A 22,637-nucleotide genomic window follows, 5' to 3' on the forward strand; every position below is an offset into this window, starting at 1 on the left:
ATTTGTTCTGAAGGTGTAGGCTGTGGTATTTTAGTTTACTTTGCTTTATACCCATATGTATATATTTCTCCACGAGACAATGAGCATTAGTATTAAGTAGTAATATATTATTTGATGTTACCTAATGAGCAATTGCTTTATTCTAGCAGATTGCAAAGAGGCAGTGTGATCTTTGTTATTTGACCTCAAATTGAACTTGTGGATCGCAAATTCTCCACAGTAGAAATAACTGATTGCATCATCTCAAGGAAATATCGCCGAATATCCCTTTCTTTCATAATGAAGCGTTTCATGTCCATACTTGCTTTCTCTAATGTTGTTTGGGGGATGTGTTTTATTTTGTTTTTGGTGTTTGTTCTGTTTTCTGTCTCTTTGTATCGATTGCAAGTCTGTTTTCGTCTATATATTCCCCAAATTATCAAAATAGTGATTTGATGAATATGAATATAGTTCTTGCTGAAACTTTTGATCCAAACTTAACATTTCTTTGCAGCGCCATGTTAGTTCACGCCTCAATAGTCACATGTATCCTGCTGTTTGTGGGTCCCGTTCTGGTATCAACACAGACCAATCCCAGAATGATACCCGCGGTGTTAGGCAGCTCTGTGACTCTATATTGTACCGTTCCCCAGACTGCCAACTCATTCCTAATCTGGGAGAAAACGCACCCTACAAAGGCCACTATAGCCATTAACGATAAATTACAAAACGGATTCCAGAATTCCAACAAGGTATCGGTTCACTTACGTCCCGACAATACGACGTCGTTAGAGCTGACATCGTTGAGCTTGATGGATGATGGCGAGTATAGGTGCTATGACGTCATCGATTTGCTGAAGATGGATAGCTTTGACGTCAGCATTCTGGGTAATTGCGTCGATTCGTAGTAGTTGAAACAATTATGTATACACATTAAATCACAAATATGTACCTATTTTATCTCAATATTATAGAACAAAAAATAAGTAAGTTTCTAAAGATATCTGCATACTATTGGGACGCGCATATCATTTTGGAAGAATGCAAAATATGTATTATCTTCTTTTAAAAGTAGTTTTGACTGTGTTAATTAATTTCCATACACTTTACAAGCGTTGATGACACAAAGGTTATTCTGATTTATTACATCATTACAAAACTTAAGTATATAATGCTCCCGATTTCATTTGCAACCTAGCTGACCGCCAACACCTCTCAATGTCCTATTTTTATTTTTATTGAAAATTCTTATTATGTTTCGCACAAAATACTGCCATATCTCTTTATAGTGCAAACTTTTGCTCGATAAATACATGTGGCAATTTGCCTGTCAATCAGACTATTTACAACAAAAGATAACTGCGATCTTGATAGTCAACTTTTAAAGGTTAAATGTTGTTATTATATGGTAATCTCAACAAGGTCAACACTTGCAGTCGTAGTGGTGTTGTGTCGTTACTTCCTTCTCTCCTAAGATGTTGTTTTGTTTCAGTCCGCCCTTTCGATATTGGAATGTCCTCACTGATTGGCCAGATCGATGAGGGAACCACACAGACGATCACGTGCACTGCGGATGGCGGGAAGCCCACCCCGAGCATAGACTGGTATTTGTTAGGTAAGCTAATACATTTAGTATCTATCTTTATGGCAAGTCATATGAACATTAATCCATAGCAAGATTATCATAATTATTATTCTTGACATGTATATATATATTTAGCATTTGATATAGCAGGATGCTATATACGATATTTTATAATGTATGAAAATATGTATTATTATAAGATATTTTATATCATATATAATTAAACTCTCTTACGAATAAAGTATAATTACGACAGATACTCTCGACGTGGTCATAATGACAAATCGTCTTTTGATGGTATGAGTACCTGGATAGCAAGGTATAGCTATATACATGGATACAAATTGTACCAATATTAATTAATATTAAACACAGTACAATCACGACAGGTGGTATATATGATACATTGTGTTTATTTATTGAATACATTATAACTGAACTGCCGTTTATATATAATTATGGCAAAATAAATGTGAAGTTGGCTTGCCATGTATTTTATCTAAGATTAGTATACGTGACAATTGTTATCCTCTTTCCTTGTCTGTGTTAATGAAGTGGTCTCTCACAAGTGAAAACGCGATATAATAGCAATATATGAGATATATATGTAATATTCTATTGTGTAGATTCTTTGAAACAGCTGAACATTGCACTTCCTGAATACAAATCACTGATTCAGGATTTCGTCTCTTTGTTTTTTGGCAAAACTGTACTTGAAAACATTATTGCACCTACATTACAAATATGTATAACCTTTATTTAACAGACACATTGCCACTCAATGGTTTTCGGTTTTTAATGCATTAGGTTCTATATATGTGCAACTTATGTTGTTTCTTGTGATCTTTTGAGAAAATTCCAGTCTGCTATAATCCAGGAAAATGATTACCCCTGAGGAGATTCTGGTTGCACTGCCCTGTTTTATGTGCTTGTTACATTTTCTATTGTTCTTGTGTCTCCGCGGTTCTTGTATTTTTGTTTCAAACCTTATTTTTGATTGCCTTTTGTGTTGGCTTTGTTATTAGAGGGTTTTGTTCGTTCAATTTACATATCGAATTTTATAGGCGTTAAATTAATTTCTTTAGGACCAGACGTGAACAGAACAAGGTTACCTGGCAGTGAGGATGCACAACAGTATCCTAACGGGACCTGGTACAAGAGAAGTAGCCTTACGTTCACAGTCACCAGGCAGATGTACCAAGGTACTCTGTTCTGTTTGGTCAACACAGGTCCAATACCCTTCTACAATGAGAGTTTCCAGGTCCATCTTGATGTCAACTGTAAGTACCAGGTGTCATTTTGAACTAAACAATATTGAAGCAAAGGATGTAATAGGAAATATTGGTTTAATTAGGTAATGTCCAAAGTTCTTAAGTTATATTTTGGCAGTGTCATAATGCGATTTCGTCATGACTTAACAGTAGAAGGTAAACAAAGGTTAATTTTCCTATCGGGCCCGGGGTATCTATTTTTTGTGACAATCTGTATGATAAAAATCTTGTTTTAATACGTTATGGCAATGTGTTTCATAGGTTGTTCAGAACAGCTAACGGGATTCCGGAATGTGTTTCTTTATTAACCTTCGACCTTCCAATTGCACCATTGCTAATTTTTAACTTCAATAAAACCTTTATTAAATTTTGACCTTTCAGTGTCGCGATTACTATTCTTTTAACCATTCACGATAACATTTATTAACCTTTGACCTTTCAGTATCACCTTTAATGCCAACTATCCATTATTTCACTGGTCTGTTTAATAACGGTGAGACAAGTACCATTAGATGTACGTCAGCAGGAAGCAGACCCGCAGCCACCATTGATTGGTATCTAGATGGCGCGAAGTTAAAGAACACCATTCATGAGGTACTGCCGAGGTCAGATGGAACATTCTTCGTCACTGGAATTATCTCTGTAACATTTGACAAGAGTATGAGTGGACGTCAAATGAGATGTGCTGCCTCCAATTCAGTGGTCCGTAACAATGGCGTCGGCGAGGTCAACAGATCGGTCACACTCCTGGCTACATGTAAGACTCACTAGTCTAACTCCGCGGGTTATTTCGAAGTGAAATATTAAACTATATCGTGTCATAAACGACCATAAGTATATTATTTATAACGAGACCATATATATATGATAAACATATATAGGTCAAATTTAAAGAATAAGAGACATTTTAATCAAATGCATCTTGGAATAAGTAATTATATCCAAACTTGTTAATTAACATTTGGTAAATGACTAATTCACTCAAAGCTTGCCATGACTTTTTAATGTATATTATGTCTTGGATACATAATTTTACATGCTTCTTCATATCGATTGGAATTAGATTATTTAATTGAAAAAGTAAAGGAGCTCACAACCTTAATTGACTTTTTAGATGCTCCTGAAATCACATCGGAGAACGGAACAAGGGAAGTAACAGAGGATTCGGATGTCGTCCTCACCTGTCAGGTAGTTGCCAGACCAATGCCTACACCAAAAAATATATTCTGGCGCCACAACAACAACATAATATCTACCGGGACCGGAAGCAGATTTAATTACACTGCTGGCCGGGTAGCTGATCTTCGTATCTCGTCAGTAAAAAGGTAAACATAATCCGTTTGTCGCCAATTCCACATCCTGGTTATAAATGTATACATGTTTCCCATAAATACCATAATGTGAGTACAGGATACAGAATGACGTGTTAATGTGATCACAGAAAACGCTTACTCTTCCGTAACATATAATGTCATTTCAGTCATTGGTGTCGATTGACGATGGCATTCCATTTACTTCGGTGTCTGTTTGTTTAGTGCCTGGTGTCATTTTCGATTTTATAAGATGTATTTTCATATTATTGTGTTAAATATTTTACACTTATCTATTGGAAAAGCTTGTAATGTGAGTTTACGCATTTTTAATGCAATAGCCTCTTCACCTAGTTCAACAATATGTTAAAGGATGTAGCACAATCGAGATAAAAAAAATGCCACAAAACACATTTTGTCTGTCTTGGAACAAAATTAAATTAAAGGCAGCTACTACGGTATCTTTTTCGAACATGCGATTTAACAAGGGTATTTCAGGGTTGAGGAAGTACATGTGATGCAGTTAACTGTGTGAACTGTCAATATGTATCTACAAACAGTTCTTTGTCAATGTCATGGAGCTGTCTATAGCAAAATTGTATTTGGTTATTCATTTGGTCTTAAACTTTCAGGCATTAAACATAGGGTAAAGGATTAAACTATTGCAGTAATTGCTTGACAGGTCACTTGTCTCTGCAGCATAAAATACTGAAGAAAAGCACACATTGTGTATGGGATCCCAACCATCAGTCGTCTCTCATGAGTATGGTCAATTGCTTACGATATAAATAACGTCTGCCGTAGGGAACCCCGAACCAGTCGCCTCTTGCCGTCATTACAGAAAGTCTCTACGAATGTAAAAAATCTTTCTTGTAAATTCTTACCTTGATCTCCTCCTCAGAGAGGACGCCGGGGACTACGTATGCCAGGCTCTCAATACTATCGGTGTAGGAACTGGACAGAACATCCACATCGACGTGTCATGTAAGTACAGCCAAACCTGTGCGAAACACCATGTTATATGAACCTGATTATATAGAGACCACCTGCAGCTAGTGACTAATAGAATCTTCCCCTACCTTGAGGGTGTGACAGAGAAATCTCCAACACTCGGGGTGATTTTTTTGTTTGTCTAACACGAGGCTCTGCCGAGGGTCAGACAACCCCGAAAAATCACCCGATGATTATTTTTCATAACTCCACCGACAATTCAATCTTTGCGTATTGCAGAGTTACCTTCTCTTGTGAGCAGGTATTGATTGTTACGTCATTGGTTTGTGTGAGAAAATTACGTCGTTTTCTCAAAAATTGATGACGTTACTCTCACAAACAAATGATGTAACAATTAAAACCTGCTGACAATAGAAGATAACTCTGCAATACGCAAAAACGGAATAGTGTAAACAAAAACCCATGTGGGGTATGATGACGTCATTATTACCGGTGACGCATTTTCATGACGTTACAATTGAACACGTGCTAATCGGCACGAGGCTATCTCACCCTAGGGGGCGACAAACTGATCTTTCCCGCCTAAAACGGGAAACACACCTGTGAAGGGTGGGAGAATACTATATGAACTCCGAAGGTGGTCTCTAATGCAATTGGATATGAATAACACGTTTTCATGTAGCTCTCCTGGTGGACGCTTTTTGATTGCTTTGTATTTTTCGTTTATGGATGCATAGTTTGCGTAAATTATCAGCTGATTTATTTCAGAGCACACGTTCTTTTTTCGGTTTCTGTCTCCACAGAAAATATAAATTTCGAGAATGGTCCTGAATTATGCTCCAAAATTGGAATCACTACTTTTCTTGTAAACGTTTGATTACTAGAAATGATTGCCTGATAAAAAAAAACGTTTTAATTTCAGCCTTCTTGGCTATTGATTTCTTGAACAAGTACTTTTCTTTCAAACTCATTTGTGAAATGCTGTCATATTTACTGACTCCTGCTTTCCTTTTAGACCGCCCGTTTTGCACACTAGGTGGTGTTGTGAAGCATGCTGTTAAGCTAGGTGCGTCTGTGACAGTCACGTGCACAGTTGATGGGAACCCTGGGAATTCCACTATTAAGTGGCGTTACAAGGGTACGGGGATCACAATAAATCCGACTGTAGCCACACATTCCGTGTACGGGAGGCCGAGGGAAACAGCGTCGACGGCAGTCATTTCAGTCGTGTAAGTATTTAAATCCAACCTTATTTCCATTTAAACTTATATAAATTAGCATATGCTTTCATATTGCAGATTACAATTATCAATATCACTGAGGAATAAAGTGATTCCATATTGTAGTGGTCATCATAATTAAGATGATATATTATAATAAAATAATTTTCTCCATAGACTTTTCAAAATTATAATTCAGCTTTTCCTTACTTTATATGTATATATTTTTCGTACACCGACTTTTCGTCAATATGCTTTACTTCTATGACTTATTATTTGTTTTTAACTGTTTTCATTTCCTCCATTGTTCAATCAATCTTTAGGCACGTCTATAAACCACCTGATATTGCACTGCATAAGGGTTCCTCAAGCCCCTTAGATGATGAAATGGTCAACCTAACTTTCAATATCATGACAATTTAATCATAATTTCAGACAAAGAAAAATGTGTTTAGGAAAACAATTCTTATAACAAACTAAGTGAACGTCGCTATGTACCATTTCAATAACAAAAATACAAGTTAAATGCATCCAAGTTACATGTCTAAATTCCGATGTTGAAATGAGGTATTTAAATATGAATTATCAGGGGGATTAATGTTTGGGCGACTATATCTTATTGTGGGGCACTTGGTTACTTTCAAAAAACAATGTAATACTTATAGAATAAAGTAACTGTTTTGGTTTATTCTATTAGGAAGGAATGGCAGTACACAGATGTTGAATGCGTGGGAACGAACGCTATTGGTGTGTCCATGTCTCCTTGTCTTTACCGTATAGTGAGGCCAGGTGAGTGTCATACTGATATACCTCAATATAACGCCACTTGTATCTATTGGTGTGTCCATGTCTCCTTGTCTTTACCGTATAGTGAGGCCAGGTGAGTGTCATACTGATATACCTCAATATAACGCCACTTGTATCATTTGCCATCTCGCTTACCGTGATCATATTTAAATATCTAGTTTTTTTCTTTCAACGTCTTTTATCTGCGTTCCTCAAAATCGTGAAATCCCTTTAGAATCATTAATGCACTGGTGTTGTTTCTATAGTTTGTCGTATTTTCATTCCCATTGTTATCCAGAAATGTTTTTTATTCTATATAGGTCACCCGGAAGTGCCGACAAACTGCACATGGTCTGAGCTGAATGACGCAGAGATTCGGGTTCAATGTAATCCCGGGTTTGACGGCGGGTCCGATCAGTATTTCGTCATCCAACAGTCTGAGAGTGGAGGCCAGTACGAAATAACCCTAAACGACACAGAAGCTATGTTTCTTGTGTCCAACCTACAGGCAGGCACTCGCTACTTATTCAAGATTTGTGCTGCATCTGATCTGTATCCACAACTTTTAAGCTGCTCCTCTGAAATAGCAGCTCAGACATCTACAGGTAAGGTTGATTCGTCAATTCGTTTAACGATAGACTGTCTTCAGTTAAATACTATGTTTTATAAAAATAAATGGAAATTAACCCTTGAATTCAATTTCAATAATTCCATTTCTTTTCTATATGTTTGTCGTCGTTACAAATCTTTTTCTTCATGCATTCAATTAATTAGCATTGATAAAGTCATATCAGTAATTTCATTGACATTTATTAATAATAGAGATCTCTGGAAAATTTCTTTCATATAGGTAACAATAATCAACAGGCTTTAGCGTCCGCCGGAAGTCCTGAAAGCGCACCCTATATTGCTGCGGGAGTGATGGGAGCTGTTGTCCTTTTTATTTTACTTGGACTAATCATCTTCTTTATTCGGAGAAGGAGACAGGTTCGTAAACCGTATGACCACGACAGCCAACTGGCTGCTTCTGCAGCTCACCGCATGTATAGAGAACAAGTGATAAATAATGACGGGCATGATAACTATGGCGTCAGCATAACAAGCACCACGCATGGGCACTACAGTACTTCCTCTCTCAGCCTACCCAACCGGCGTGAGCTGAACAATTCGATCTATGGACATGATCCAACTAAAACCATCCGTAAATCGGTACAATGGAACAACAAACAACTTTTGTATTAAATATGCTTGTAAGTTAAGATTTGATTTAAGGAATGATTCATTCATGCCATACCATGATGAACGTATTCACAGTGATTACAACAGTTATAAAATATAAATACCTTAGATTATAGTCAGATGGAAAGGTATAATTATAATTTAAGAATAATGCACAACAACACTTTAAAGTCACCAGCATGATATATCCTATGCACACTTAGTGTTACTTACATGATAAACGTCTCTTAATTTGTAGAAATTTCTTCGTTCCATTATATTCTATGGCGGACCAGTGACAGTATAAGACGCCTCTTTTTCCTCAGAAATACGTATATCATCTGCCTTGATACGGACACAGGAGTGTGCTGGACCATGAAGAAGCCGTCTGCATGATCTGAAACCTCCTCCTCTACACACTTCAAAGAATTGACACTCACTATCACCGGTCATGCATGTGCGCATACACATCTCTTTCATTTGCATGTGCAATTTGCATTTTTAGAACATATTCATATTCTTTTAACAGTGTTATACTTGCTGTTCGTTATTTTTGATATTCTATGAATAATAAATGTTATCATATTTGTATGTTCAGCCTTCCTTTCTGTTTTGTTTCAGTTCTTTGTGTAGTTTATCGTCTGTGTGTACAGTATATTTTTGTTATGTATCCGACACAAGGTCTAACACATGCTTCTTAGCTGTGCTGTTACAAAGTGGTCCACGTTTATGGAAATATTTACTAGGCTGGAACTAAAATTTGAATCATTATAACTGCACTGTTTTAATATCTAATGATGGCGAATGAAAAATGAAAGTCAATACAAAAAGATAAACAGGAACTTAGGAAACATAAAAAAGGGAAAAATAATGGACCCCACGAGAGAAATTTGTGAAACTATTCAGGATTTCTCGAGTCAAGTCCAAGCCAATATGTAGAACACAACCGACTTCAATTAAGCAGGTGTATGTTATGATTACGCGGAGTTTTTTTTATTAGGGTTTCCCTTTAGATATCGATGTTATCGATTTTTCGTTCAAAATGTCATAAACCTTCACACTTAGAATCTAAATGTTAAACGTTATCCTTTATTCAAAATACTTTACATAATTAATCTTTGATAATTATCGTCTAGTTTACAATCGGAATCTGAGTCATATAAAAACTAAATATGAAAACTATTTTTATAGATATTTAACTACCAATTTGTAAATCATACAAACAACCCATTTGAGTAATGCTTCAACAAATTTCAGGACATTACTTATAAATTTTACAACATTTTACTGCAACAATTAAACATAAGAATATGTATACAGAAATGTGATTTTACAAAATGAAATAAAACAAATCAAATGTAAAATGGATTTTTTTCTTTTAAAACATTTGAATTCAATACAATACTATTCCTTTTAGCATGCTTTACTTAAGTATCTGCTTTCTGAATTATTTATTATTTGTGAAACCTGATGAGCCGATATCCTTCAGAATGGTCATTTTATTATGACAATATTTTGTTTAATAAATGAGAACATTCAAATGGAATATTGGATTCGCGTAAGTGGGTAAGGCTACAAAGTAGAGACGCATAGCTGCAAAATGCCTTCTTATCTATGGTACCAGTCCCAAAAACTGTAAGGATATACGATAGGTTTATTACTTAATATATTATACCGAGAAAATGAAAATGTAAAAATATTTACAGCCGTCAGAGGAAACAGAGGAATCTTCATGGAACCAGAATATTCGTGAGTACACAATATCGATCACGTGTTACGCCACCGATCATCACTTAACGTTAGGTATACTTACAGTCACATGGTGTTTACACACATTTAGACTTACAACTGAATTGCTTTATTTTTCTATCTTTCCTGCTTACACAATTGTAGTATACACTACATTTTCAATTGCACTTTCCCTTTACCAAGTGGCATTGCCACGGTTGTGTTGTGATGATTATTGAAACCCGTAGTTTTTTTTGCACCACTATATTTCCGACCTCGGTTCAATCAAAACAAAGTCGCTCGGTGTTGAAATTGTGTTCCTGTTGCTATTTTGCAAATTACAAAATGTTTTTATCACGTGTTAAATTTCTACTCTTATTTCTCACCATGTTCAGGATATCGTCTCTATGGATTTATAAAACAAAACCAACACAATAGGCGAAACATTCAAAATTTGAACACTGCAATGCATGAAATCTGAATAAATACAGCTGTTCATTATCACGTACCGCATGAACAATAGCTTTTTTTTTTTATTAACATCTGATTTTAATGAGATTGCAATGCATGTGATATGTATAATAATTATTGAAGACATATTGTTTTTCAATGAAATGTTCTATGATTACACAGTTCCAGACACCAGCCAATCAAAACAAGGAGGTGTAAGTCATAGGACGAGGAGAGCAGAAGAGAGTGATGTTACAAAGAATACAAATACCACTCAGAATTCTTATGAAGAACATTCAAACAATCGATTTATAGCAGCAAATCAAAATGAGTCCTTCGTTATACATATAAATCCGAATGATATCAAGAACTTCGATCGTGACATCGATAATTCGATCCCCGATAAGATGCAGACATATCCTCCTGTATCTGCCCCGCAGACACAAGAGCAGTCGCTTGTTGGGGACAACGTCCAAGTACAGACGAAAAATGAAGACAACTTCGACATTAACGACTTTCAGAATTGGCTAAATGGCACTCCTTCTAATCTTAGCAAAAGTTCAAGGCATAATCTTTGTTACAGTGAAGCGGATATTTCGATGGCCTCTATAAATCCCAGATCCGCATCTTGGATTGATGACAAGAAGTCTGTTTCATTAGAAATCATACCGCTGACGAATGATCCAAAAACTAACAATACTGGTTCGATGTTTCAAACTACACTTTCGCCCCGTTTCATAAACATGGATAATTGTGTGGAACAAAATGAAAGTTCAGGATCGTCGTCAGCTTCCTTCGATTCGAAACGCGAAGGACATGAAACCATAGCACAAGACCGCATGCGCAGAGACACTGATATCAATCCGAAAAAAGACAATTCTAGTCTTTCAGATTATAATAAACAAACAATTAAGAGACCAAGTTACAAACTAGCCATGCATAATAATGACGACTTTGCTTTTAACGACTTTTTCTCGGCATCGGTTGAGGCATTGGCGGCTCTTGATGCCACACTGGCAGACGACACATCACTGGACACGGGGCATGACAGTGATACATCTAATTCCTTCAAGAGCAGTAGTGACAATATGAGTCAACATGTCGTACAGAAGGATCACGAAGGCCTTTCTAACGACAACGACCAACCAATAACAGACCAGGGAAAGTGGTGTCAAAATCTACATGGCGACAAGGAGTCTGACTACGTTGAGATGACTTCGTTACAGGGAAATCTTGACGAGAAAACTTTAATTCCTGTCGGCGAACAGGTCTGCATTGAGGCGCCATCAATACCTGAACAGGAAAATTACTTTGAAATGACTTTATTACCCTGCAAACAAGAACACGATGAGACGGCGGTATTACCTGACGATCTGCGCCAGGTTGAGCCAACTCAAATACCACTTGAACAGGACTACACTGATATGACGGCAACACCTAGTAAGCAATGTATAAGCTATACGAATGCAATACATGACAAACAGGGCCGGGATGAGTCGAACAATTTACCTTCCAAACAAGTTGAGAAGATAAGATTACGTTGCAAACGTGTTGACGCTGAGGCAAATACAATTTCTCATGTTGACAGTGATACATCCTCAAGTTCAAATTCTTCAGTCAGCTCATCAAGCGAGTGTGATTCAGAAGAATTTAGCACCCCTCAGGAATCGGCAGGACCTGACAGCATCGTAGAGGTGTCCTCGGACCAGAAACCAGTCATAGGGGAAATCACACAAGACATTGCCTTTATAGACTCTGACAGTGATGCAGAAGTGAAGCCAAACGGAAAGAGAAGAACATCTCCAGTTTATTTTTGATAAAATATGAAATCTAATTACGGTTCTATGAAACCTGACTTTGCCGAGGGTTTGGATATCATTAGGTCGGTAAAGACGTTGGTAACCCGACATTATCGACATCAAGAGAAGATGGATTTGAGTTCACAATGACAAATGTGTCGCTAAAACGAGTGTTTAAAACAGAGAGATAACATGTTTTACCGCAAAAATACATGTATGTCTGAAATTACAGGAGTCGTCAAAACATTGTAAGCCAACTGTCGTGAGTATTGGTATGATATTAGCTGATTAATGAAATTATACGTAGATAAATCAAACTGTGAAGACATGTCTTGTGGTGTGTCTGGTCGAATTTCTTAACTGTAATACTTGATCTTTCTTTTGAATTAATGTGTTATTTAACAATAACCGAGTTTATCATATGATTCCTTATCCCCGCCCCAACACACACATACACACACACTCACACCCAGAAGCACACAAAGTATAATATAGTGTGTCTTCGATCTTCTGCAAACGAATGTAGAGGTAAAACTATACATTTAACCGAATAATCCTGGTTCACATGGTAACAATTGTTTTAAAAACAACACAAGACTACCTAGCGTAAACAGACTCGTCTATCGAGTTCAATAGTAACGATTATCAGTAAATTAATTCACGTCTACATCTACAATCAATTGTGGCTTTATTGGAGTTTCAATAAACGGAGCGATATTACAATCAATTAAACAACAGCCTCAATTATTTACAATTTGATGTACATGTCAACAAACTGGTCACTTAACAAATCTAATGTCCCTATCCAAGTAAATTGGCGGGAAATGTTTGCGCAATCCCTCTTTCCACCTACAAACTCTTCGGATAGGACACTGTTGTGTTATCATACCTATATATAGATTTGATTAAATTAAAAGTTGTACATTGTATTTCTTTTATATATAAAATATTACATTATAACAATAATACAGCCAACATCCGATGGGTCCATTGTGAGATGTAAATTCGAACCTGAAACAACACAAATTGTTCCATTCGCTTACCTGTACGACTGTGTATCGACATAGAAACAGCAAAAGACCCCTGGAACAGAGTTAAGGTTTTAACGAAACATAAAAGGATGTATAGCCAAATGAATGACGGCTTGTGTGACTAAATTATTTGATGATTTTTCAGAAATTAAGTATTGCATTATTCAATCTAACTATTATAGGAACATAAATTCATTAACTGATCAATAAAAGAATATAGTTTCTCCTGTCTATCAATGCTTTGTTCTGTTTTAATAAAATAATATGAATACCAAACACATACAGGTCATACGCCCTTATGAAAGGGCACATGTGACGCGGGACTAGGGGTGGATGGGAGTCCCCGTATTGCCTGATAAAGTGCTATGCCGCTGTAGTACATCCCAACAAAACAGCACACAAATCCCAGTATCATCACTCCAATATCTAGAGCCTTCGAATACCAACGCAATGTCCTCCATTTTATGTACAAATGAAAGTAGGAGGGCCAGACTAGGGATAACATCGTTCCGGTGAAGCTCCCAATAAGTCCCATTAGGAGGGCAAAGAACGGTACAAATATTGCCATCAGCATCGTCGCTAGTACAAGTCCTAAACGGAGTGCGACAGCCCAGACTTTTAAAGCCTTTTTGTCGTCTAGACAAGAAGGAAATACTGCCTTACCTCCAGTGCTGAACAGAGCGGTGTCTATCAACTCTACAGCGGCGTAGTATGGTAGAGGATACGAAAACAATGCTTTGATGACAAGAAACATGTTAATAATGATTTTGAATATTTCTGATGATATGTTATTGGTAATTACTTCCTTGGTTGCACTTCCCCATGTCAGAAATCCTATATATCCGAACAGAGACTTGAACAGAGCAGCAGCAAAGTGAGTCCAGTTCATCATGCAGGAAAATTTACTTTTGTCGACCATGTTTCCCTCCAAAGTAGGCACAAAAATCTGGGATGTGTAACTAAAGACAATGATTCCTAGACATATAGGGAATGACCATATATCCAGATGCACTTTAACCTCTTTGACCTTCCATTGCGCTGCTTTGGTAATACAGAAAATCAGTACAATGGCGTTGATGATAAGATGTGCGACGGTGCACCAGAAGCTTGACCACGACACACTACGAAGCGACTGTAGAAACGCACAAGGGATAAGGAATGCCGTGCTTATCATGATCCATGACGACAGATCGACGGGAAGGTTAGGAAAGCTACCAATGATAAGATCACCACTAAGGACCATGTACAAAATACACGTCATCAGCAGCTCAATAATTTGAGCGACGTATACCATTCTTCCTCCAATCACAGATCCGAAAGCAAAGTCAGCTACCTCCACGTAACTCTTCCTAACCCTGACCCTGACCCCGTGTTCGTCCTCCTCGTATAAGCAGTCGACCAGGATCTTTCCCGTGTAGCAACAAATACCAGCTACTAGCACGTTGGCGACTACGGCCCAGTAGCCACTCTTCAGGACCACGTACGGCAGACTGACAATCACCATACCCTGTAAAAAGGAAATATCGTGTAAGCATGTGAAAAAATTATCTTTGTATGTAATAGTCAAAGGCGAACTATGTGGGTCCCTCTGCAGAATCGGGTGGGTTTTTTTCTTTTTCTTCTACTTAGGGAATATTGAAGAGACCAAAACTCATATGCTTCCCTCAGTGCAACACTGGGGATCAATATATATATTCTTTTCTCACTCCATTTTGTTTTCAACATTGTTTCCCTACGCATCCGTCTCCATATGACCGTAGCTATTTTGTGAGGATGTTAAAACCCCACACAAATAGAAAGCATAACTCCATTTAAAATCATATTCGTAGTTTTTCTCTACATGTAGTTCTTATTTGTGCTACAAAACGAACAGGTATACCGTCTGTTACCGCTCTTTAATCCGTAAAGAATAATAAAACAAGATTTTTAAGTTGCGTCCCTATGTAAGCATATTTGAACTCTTAGTTCGATAATAAAGAATAACTGGTGAATAACTAAAGAGAATGTCGCTTACATGATGTCTTCCAATATCACTGCATTAGTTTACAAAATCGACAAAGTTAATTCGTCTACAACAAAGCGGCTTATTAGGTTATGGCGCTGTCGTAGTCATGTCGCTGATGGGTCACATTTGTGACGATATATTAATGAAGGCATTTTTACCGTAGTTATGTCGCTGATGGGTCACATTTGTGACGATATATTAATGAAGGCATTTTTACCATAGTTACGTCGCTGATGGGTCACATTTGTGACGATATATTAATGAAGGTATTTTTAATCGTAGTTATGTCGCTGATGGGTCACATTTGTGACGACATATTAATGAAGGCATTTTTACCGCAGTTATATCGCTGATGGGTCACAATTGTGACGATATATCAATGAAGGCATTTTTACCGTAGTAATGAACAAAAATGATACACATAAATCAATGCATTAGTATCACTTTTGACTTATTTAATATTTATTCAGGGAAAAAGAATTTAGAAAGTGTACCAAAATAATGTACCATGCGCAAAAACATGTACATTAGAGGTCGAAAAATGATTGCGAGTGTATATTTTCGCTCTGGCTCCACTTTTAACGTTTTTAAACATACCTGTATGGCGTTGGTTATGTTCCAAGCAGCCTGCCATTCGTTGATTTGATCTTTTGGGTCAATGCCGACCTCATCTGATTCCGAATGAGGGAATTTACCGTTTGTCAGCTCACACAATTCCTTCTCATTCTCAGAGGACGAGTATTTCACGAAATGTAGTTTTTCCTCTTTTGTCGCATTGAATGTTGGACAGAACGATCGGGCCCATCGGAAAGCACCGGAAAGTGAATAGGACATTGTGTTGAATTCCTTGTGTTTCCTTCTGAAATGTAAATGCGATGGTCAATAAGAATAATGTTAATTTCTTAAAACGTTCCAAGCCCAAGGTAATGATAAAGACCTCGTCATGTCTAAAGTCCTTGATTTATCTTAGCGCTTTCACTATTGTGTAATAATGTAACGCACCTTTTGACATAATGCAACCTCGCTTACCTCAAACATACCTATAGGTTCCTTTTCCATGCCTCGATCGATATAACAACAAACCCTTTATAATGTCAAAAGCTTGTTAGGCCATTCATGAAAAAAGTTTTGCAGTTTTCCGAGTTAGGAACTCATCTGAAGAAAAAATGTAAGCTATAATATAAGTTACAATACAATAAACACTCGTTAGAGTAAATAATGTTTATTGTCAAATAACATTTACTATACTAACCTTATCATAAAAACTGCAAAATAGCATTCATGATGTAGACTTGATTAAATCATTAAAAAAAAAAATCGGATAATCATATTTTCAAGAAAAGATATCTAATAAACCTAATATCAATGACTAAGGTAACAGATATTGTCTTAAGCTCCACACCTGTTCCCTGATCCCTCTAACATGTACTTTATTTGTGCGTATCATATCAATCGAAAACCAGAAAAACGAAGTATGGGTTATATTAATATTTATTATATGAAATAGGTTGTTTTCCAGGTTTGAGGTTTTTTTTCTGATAGTAAGAATTATAAGTAGAATCTATCTACTACCAAGCGTGTTATATTAATATTTATTATATGAAATAGGTTGTTTTCCAGGTTTGAAGTCTTTTTCCTGATAGTAAGAATTATAAGTAGAATCTATCTACTACCAAGTGTGTTATATTAATATTTATTATATGAAATAGGTTGTTTTCAAGGTTTGAAGTCTTTTTTCTAATAGTAAGAATTATAAGTAGAATCTATCTACTACCAAGCGTGTTATATTAATATTTATTATATGAAATAGGTTGTTTTCCAGGTTTGAAGTCTTTTTTCTGATAGTAAGAATTATAAGTAGGATCTATCTACTACCAAGCGTGTTATTTGTATTCACTTCGGACCTAACATGAGTTGGTGTTTTTGTCTCCAAGGCCGTATTTCTTTCCCTTCTATATATCTAAAGGATTTTATGGTACTTTAATCTTCCTGTTGCGGAACAATTTAGGTATGGATTTTTAGTCTTTTTACTTTTTTCTCTCTTTACAATGAAAGTGATGTTAATATGTACAGTGTCACTGTGATGATAAATATCGATACTGGTGTACATACATTTTGTATACCTATCTTCACAACGTCTCTGATATTTGGCTTCACTAGGTGGAGTTTATGATTACTGCTCTTATTCCTGTTTTAATTATTTTATAGTTACATGATCAATCTATAGTGCTTTGTGAGCTAAATTTTAAGAGAATTAACTCCAATGATAGATAATAGTAAGTACATGTACATTTTCTCATATGAATCCATATCATATTTTGAAATTTTACAAAATGTGTATTTCTTGGTAACTGATCCTATATATCAAGTGGGTGGATGGCTAATGTGTTTATACACAGGGACTTATGGACCTGTGTGCCTTCGACTTTATGTAGGATAGGTTGTCAACAAATAAACATGATTTATTTAATTGTTAGAATGTATGTTATGTTTATAAATAAGTTTGGAAAGGACATAAATAGGCCTAGCCTGATGTGCAATCCATTTGACATAAATAAAGTCAATAAAATTTGTTGAAATTGAATTAGTAACACTGAATAGTTTTAAAAGGCCGAATTAGTCTATGATACAGTAAACATTGACTGGTTTTTCCTCACTTTATATTTCTATCGTAAGTAATGATTTTTCCAATAAAGATACGTAGTTATGAGCGCATTAACTATACTGTATGTAGTAGAATACATCGTTTAATTTCTTATTTCAAGTAAGAAATATTCGCAAAATTAAGTGTGCACGAAAATTGAGAAATCTACAGTAATGTTTTCTTTATGTAATTAATTCTTCATACAATGTATTATCACGGAAATGCATCACTAACATACATAAAAATTAAACAGAAACAAAATGTTCTAAAATAAATTTTCGAAAGTAGCTTAAAGCGTCAATTTGCATTTAACTTAATAGCTGTTTTCTCTGTATAACCTTTTCTGTAATATAACTCACCCGCACTACGGCATTAAAATAAGGTTACACCCTCTAAGTAGCCCGACAAATCATAATGTATTTCTTCCACGCCCAACCTAACAGATGAGTCCATAACCTATATAGTTGATCTTTTTTCAAAATGAAATTAAATATATAATAACTTCCGACACAAAGCATTAGATATAAAAACTCATATAGTTTTCATATACGATCAAATATAGAGTGACTTTTAATCATTTGATATGATGTTTGGATTTGTGTTTCGATGAATGGTAGACATATTTAATTGCTTTTTGAATAGAAATATCAACTACGTATCACACGCCCATGCATGCCAGATAGGTCAGAAAGACCAGCTGCTGTAGCATCAATACGAACATTGCTGATATGAAGCAATGATTTGTATGCCTGTCGTTGTACTGTTTATGAGATCGCTCATATGGTGGCATTCCAGAAGGCGTTACACATCACATTCTGACCAAGTGCTTAAAATTAAAGAAGCTTTGTGTCCGATTAACTCTTCTTTCGACTTTGACATGTGCTCAAATATATTAAAAACGTGCGGTAAAGGCTGCTCAAAAACACTGAGTTACTTACAGGGGATGAGGGTCTATTACTTTGAACCCAAGAGGCGCAAAATCAAGTAAGGCCAGTGAGACGTATAAAAAGCGTCAAGAAAGTTTTGTATGCCCTTTTTTCAGTTCTAGTGGGCATTGGGTTCAGAAACCGTGCAAGGAAGGGGAAAACATCTATGAAATCATCTTAAAATCTTACTATTGCAGAAACCCCGTTTCATTGCATATCAATCAAACTTCATGAAACTTAATTATTTTCGATTTTCTACAGTACATGAAACAAGCAACAATAGTAATATTTTATACTGAATATTAGAATAAAATTAATATACATGTAACAGCATTTCAGATGCAAAAACAACCATTAGAATTCTTTCTTGGCAGCTCTTTTATAGACATGGCGTAATGTCCTAGTACGTATCAGTCAATATAATATGTTGAAATGAAATAACATAATTCTACATATGTACCTCCAATCGTTGTTAATTACGAAGCAAAGAAGAACAATATAAAATCAATTCTTTTCTAAAACGAATATTGTCCATATGTTTATTTCATCCTTAAAAATATAGAAGTTAATTATAATATGTATAAAACGATACTTACAGACTTGGAAATCGTGTCCGTAGTCTACTCCATTAGTGTGTGTGTAAGACCAGTCACACAGCCGGTGTCTCCCTTCTATGGTGCTTTACGCCTGTCCGCAATCTGTGGTCGATGTGGGTGTGTCGCGCGCGTAAAGCAATTCCCATTTCCGTGACACGCCCCCGTACAACAAAATAGTTTGGGCAAAACTGTAATATACAAACGTTTACCGTCTGATAAAATTGAATATCGGTTACGATATCAACTTTTAGTGTGTTCCTAATATTTATTTAAACCAAGCATCATTAATATGTGTATTGTGCCATTTTGTAATATAACTCCTTACTTATTAAGTTTTAAATACAACTTCATGAGAAATGGCGGCCGTAAACGCACATACGGATTGTGTCTGAATATCATATCGTCATAAACAGCTTTGATGTAGCGCAAAAGTGAAATTAATACAGCTGCAAAACGCACAATGAACATTCATTGCGTATATATGTATAATTATTGAAAATATATAAAATTTCGATTATAATGCAAAATTACAGATGACATTCTTGATGACGTGAAAAAACCCTGACATTTAACAATTTGACGTACACATATGCATGTATTTGCGGCAAGTTATTGCCAGCATTGGCTATTATATTACTAAGTAGACAGTACCTGTCAAACGTAAGTAGATCTAAATCCGGGCAAGTAACAAACTGACACTAACAAGTACTCTAGAATACATAAAGCCTTATAACTTTGTTTATTGCATCCAACACATTTCCTACTTAATTACTGTTTCAAACATTGTATATATATACATACATGTATGTTGGAGAATTCATTGTTTAACAAACAAGCGTAGAGCATATGTCAGTTATGAGGGACAAGTCGTTGTACCGACAAACTCGTTATACTGCCGAAATGTCCTTGAACGGGAGATGGTGGTTTATCAGGGTTATACTGCATTGAATATTGCAACGTATGGCACGCCACATAAGCCTGTATAACCACTTTTGAAAAGAACGAATGGAAATATGTGTACAGTTTTCTGAAATCAACAAAACCAATTATCAGCGGGAGATTGATTTATAGATCACGGTCTGTTGGGTTACTGGGAAATTCTTTTGGTTTGGTCCGATGCAATCATGTTGGTAAACATTCCCGACTTTCAGTGACAAACATCTCTAGCAGACGACCAATGTCGTTGGCTGTCACAAGTACCTCTAAGCTTTAAGAGTTATTAATTCTCTCCTTTTGACAGCTTCCTTCCCCTTAAATCATTACGGAACAGTAAGGCAATTCGACAGCTGTTAAATTACAAAGCAAATTGCCAAAAACTTCCAAACGGCAAAGAACTATTGACATCCTCGGAATGGAATTATTCAATAAACTTTCGCATTAGCATCTACACAACCAAACAGCTGGTAGCAATGGTTTCCTGTTCGCTCCGTACTCCACGACTCATCGCAGTTAATATGTAATGTGGTCATTTAAGAATAAAAGCAGAAATACTTTCTTGGCGTATCGTATGCTTTATTCTCCTAAACAGACGTGTATTTTCCTTGTGTCCATTTAAAATCACAAAACCATCTAATCATGAAACAAATTGAACATTTAAAATTGTCTGTCACCATTTTTATTAACAGTTTATATGTGACAATGTTTTTTTTAATTCTGTTGTCACTTTTTTCGAAGTTTCACTGTAAGCTTAAGTGAGAACAACAAGTCCAATAGTTTCAGGCAGGGTTAGAAACTAACTAGTCCGAGACTAGTATATTTCTACAAGAACTAGAGAACCGTCCGACCTCAATAGTCGCTTGGATTTGTATAAACATCGTTTGACTGATCTATAAAATAAGAAAATGATTTCCGAAGTTGCTTAAATTATAAAGGTATTGTATTGGTTTGTCACGATTTCCTATGACTTCACCGAATTTCGGTCACAATATAGGAGGCTTCATGTTTTCAACGATCAATACCTTTTTCTATTCCTTACTGGGCTTGTCTGCCTAAGGAAAATCTAGAGCTATGTTCAGTTCAACTAGTCCTGTAGACTACCAAGCCGAAAAGTTAATGTTTAACCCTGTCATGTCGTCTGTGATTGAATTCATAAGTGACACATGTGTTACATGAACGTTAAACTATTTGGAGCATCTCAGTGCGTATTGCGTCCGGTTTTAACAGGGTGCGTGAATTAATTGTCCCTACAGCACGGTGTATTGCGGAAGCAACCCAAACGAGGCCCTGTCCGTATTTCAAGGAGTTGTAAGATTGTCAATTACTAACCAAAATCATAAGAGTATCAATATAATCACATGGAAATCCTAGATAAAATCAGGCGTGTGGCTGGGCTGGTTCCATGTGCATGCCGAAAGTCGCACCGAAGGTGCGAATGCGAGCGCCAAAGGCGCGAAGCCTTTATAGGGGGGGTTCGGGGCATGTCTCCCCGGATTTATTTTTTGATCTAGAAGCTCTGTCGTGCCATCTGGTGGCTTTTGAGATACATATTTGAGTGATTTAATTTATTTTACAGACAACATTTTTTGGTTTATTTATTCACTTTTTTATTGGAAAGCATCGCAAAAATTCAAATGTATTTCAACTGCGAAAGACAGCTCTCCTTTTTTTCTCCTGACAAAAATGTGTCGATTGTCGGAATTCCCCGAAATTATCCGTTGCGTCATATCTCTTTCCTGATGAATCAAAATTAACTATATATTTGAATGTCGGAGCCAATAAGAACAGATTAATTTATTCAGATTTTGTGCTGTTGTGTCCCCAAAACCCTTTTTATATCATCAACATTTCTCAGAACATAAGATGACGGTAGCTCATATATCGATGTTTAGATATATACATGTATATCCATTAGCCTTACTGAAGAAAGGCCTAGGACTACTCTTAAAATATACGTCATCTGCTGGTTATTTAGAATCCTTGTATATACACAAAATTGTATTTGAAGTTTAGCGTCTAGCTTTTTAAGTAAGATAACACATCTTTAAACATGATTTGAATAAATAATTAACAAGAATAAGTTAATGTCAAAGTACATTGATATGTACCTACATTGATGTGTACTTACATTGATATGTACCTACGGCTGATGTGTACCTACATTGATGTGTACCTACCTTGATGTGTACCTACATTGATATG

At 36.1% G+C, this 22,637-nt stretch overlaps 2 protein-coding genes across 2 annotated transcripts; one reads left to right on the forward strand and one right to left on the reverse strand.

Moving 5' to 3' along the window:
* The first annotated feature begins 812 nt into the window (after nucleotides 1-812).
* LOC110466700 (synaptogenesis protein syg-2-like) lies at nucleotides 813-8,845 on the forward strand. The gene is made up of 11 exons (XM_021523395.1): nucleotides 813-867; nucleotides 1,472-1,594; nucleotides 2,650-2,844; nucleotides 3,278-3,592; nucleotides 3,950-4,160; nucleotides 5,047-5,129; nucleotides 6,112-6,325; nucleotides 7,014-7,105; nucleotides 7,423-7,707; nucleotides 7,953-8,089; nucleotides 8,580-8,845. Exons 1-11 carry the CDS (start codon nucleotides 840-842, stop codon nucleotides 8,625-8,627), a joined length of 1,731 nt encoding a protein of 576 aa, XP_021379070.1. The 5' UTR covers nucleotides 813-839; the 3' UTR covers nucleotides 8,628-8,845.
* Nucleotides 8,846-13,614: 4,769 nt separating this feature from the next.
* On the reverse strand, nucleotides 13,615-15,972 carry LOC110466693 (vesicular inhibitory amino acid transporter-like). The gene is made up of 2 exons (XM_021523378.1): nucleotides 15,931-15,972; nucleotides 13,615-14,835 (listed from the first exon to the last, which is right to left on the reverse strand). The coding sequence occupies exon 2, from the start codon at nucleotides 14,830-14,832 to the stop codon at nucleotides 13,615-13,617; it is 1,218 nt and encodes a 405-aa protein (XP_021379053.1). The 5' UTR covers nucleotides 14,833-14,835; nucleotides 15,931-15,972.
* Between the last annotated feature and the right edge of the window lie 6,665 nt (nucleotides 15,973-22,637).

The sequence above is a fragment of the Mizuhopecten yessoensis genome, unplaced genomic scaffold (assembly GCF_002113885.1).
Source record: "Mizuhopecten yessoensis strain PY_sf001 unplaced genomic scaffold, ASM211388v2 scaffold11141, whole genome shotgun sequence".
In the NCBI taxonomy this organism is placed as follows: domain Eukaryota; kingdom Metazoa; phylum Mollusca; class Bivalvia; order Pectinida; family Pectinidae; genus Mizuhopecten; species Mizuhopecten yessoensis.

Excerpts from the sequence above, each read along its gene's own strand:
- LOC110466700 (XM_021523395.1), top strand. The coding sequence starts at position 840 with ATGGATAGCTTTGACGTCAGCATTCTGG. Across the intron at positions 4,161-5,046 it reads CGTATCTCGTCAGTAAAAAG|AGAGGACGCCGGGGACTACG; the intron begins GTAAACATAATC and ends TCTCCTCCTCAG. Across the intron at positions 7,708-7,952 it reads AGCAGCTCAGACATCTACAG|GTAACAATAATCAACAGGCT; the intron begins GTAAGGTTGATT and ends TCTTTCATATAG.
- LOC110466693 (XM_021523378.1), bottom strand. The coding sequence starts at position 14,832 with ATGGTGATTGTCAGTCTGCCGTACGTGGTCCTGAAGAGTGGCTACTGG.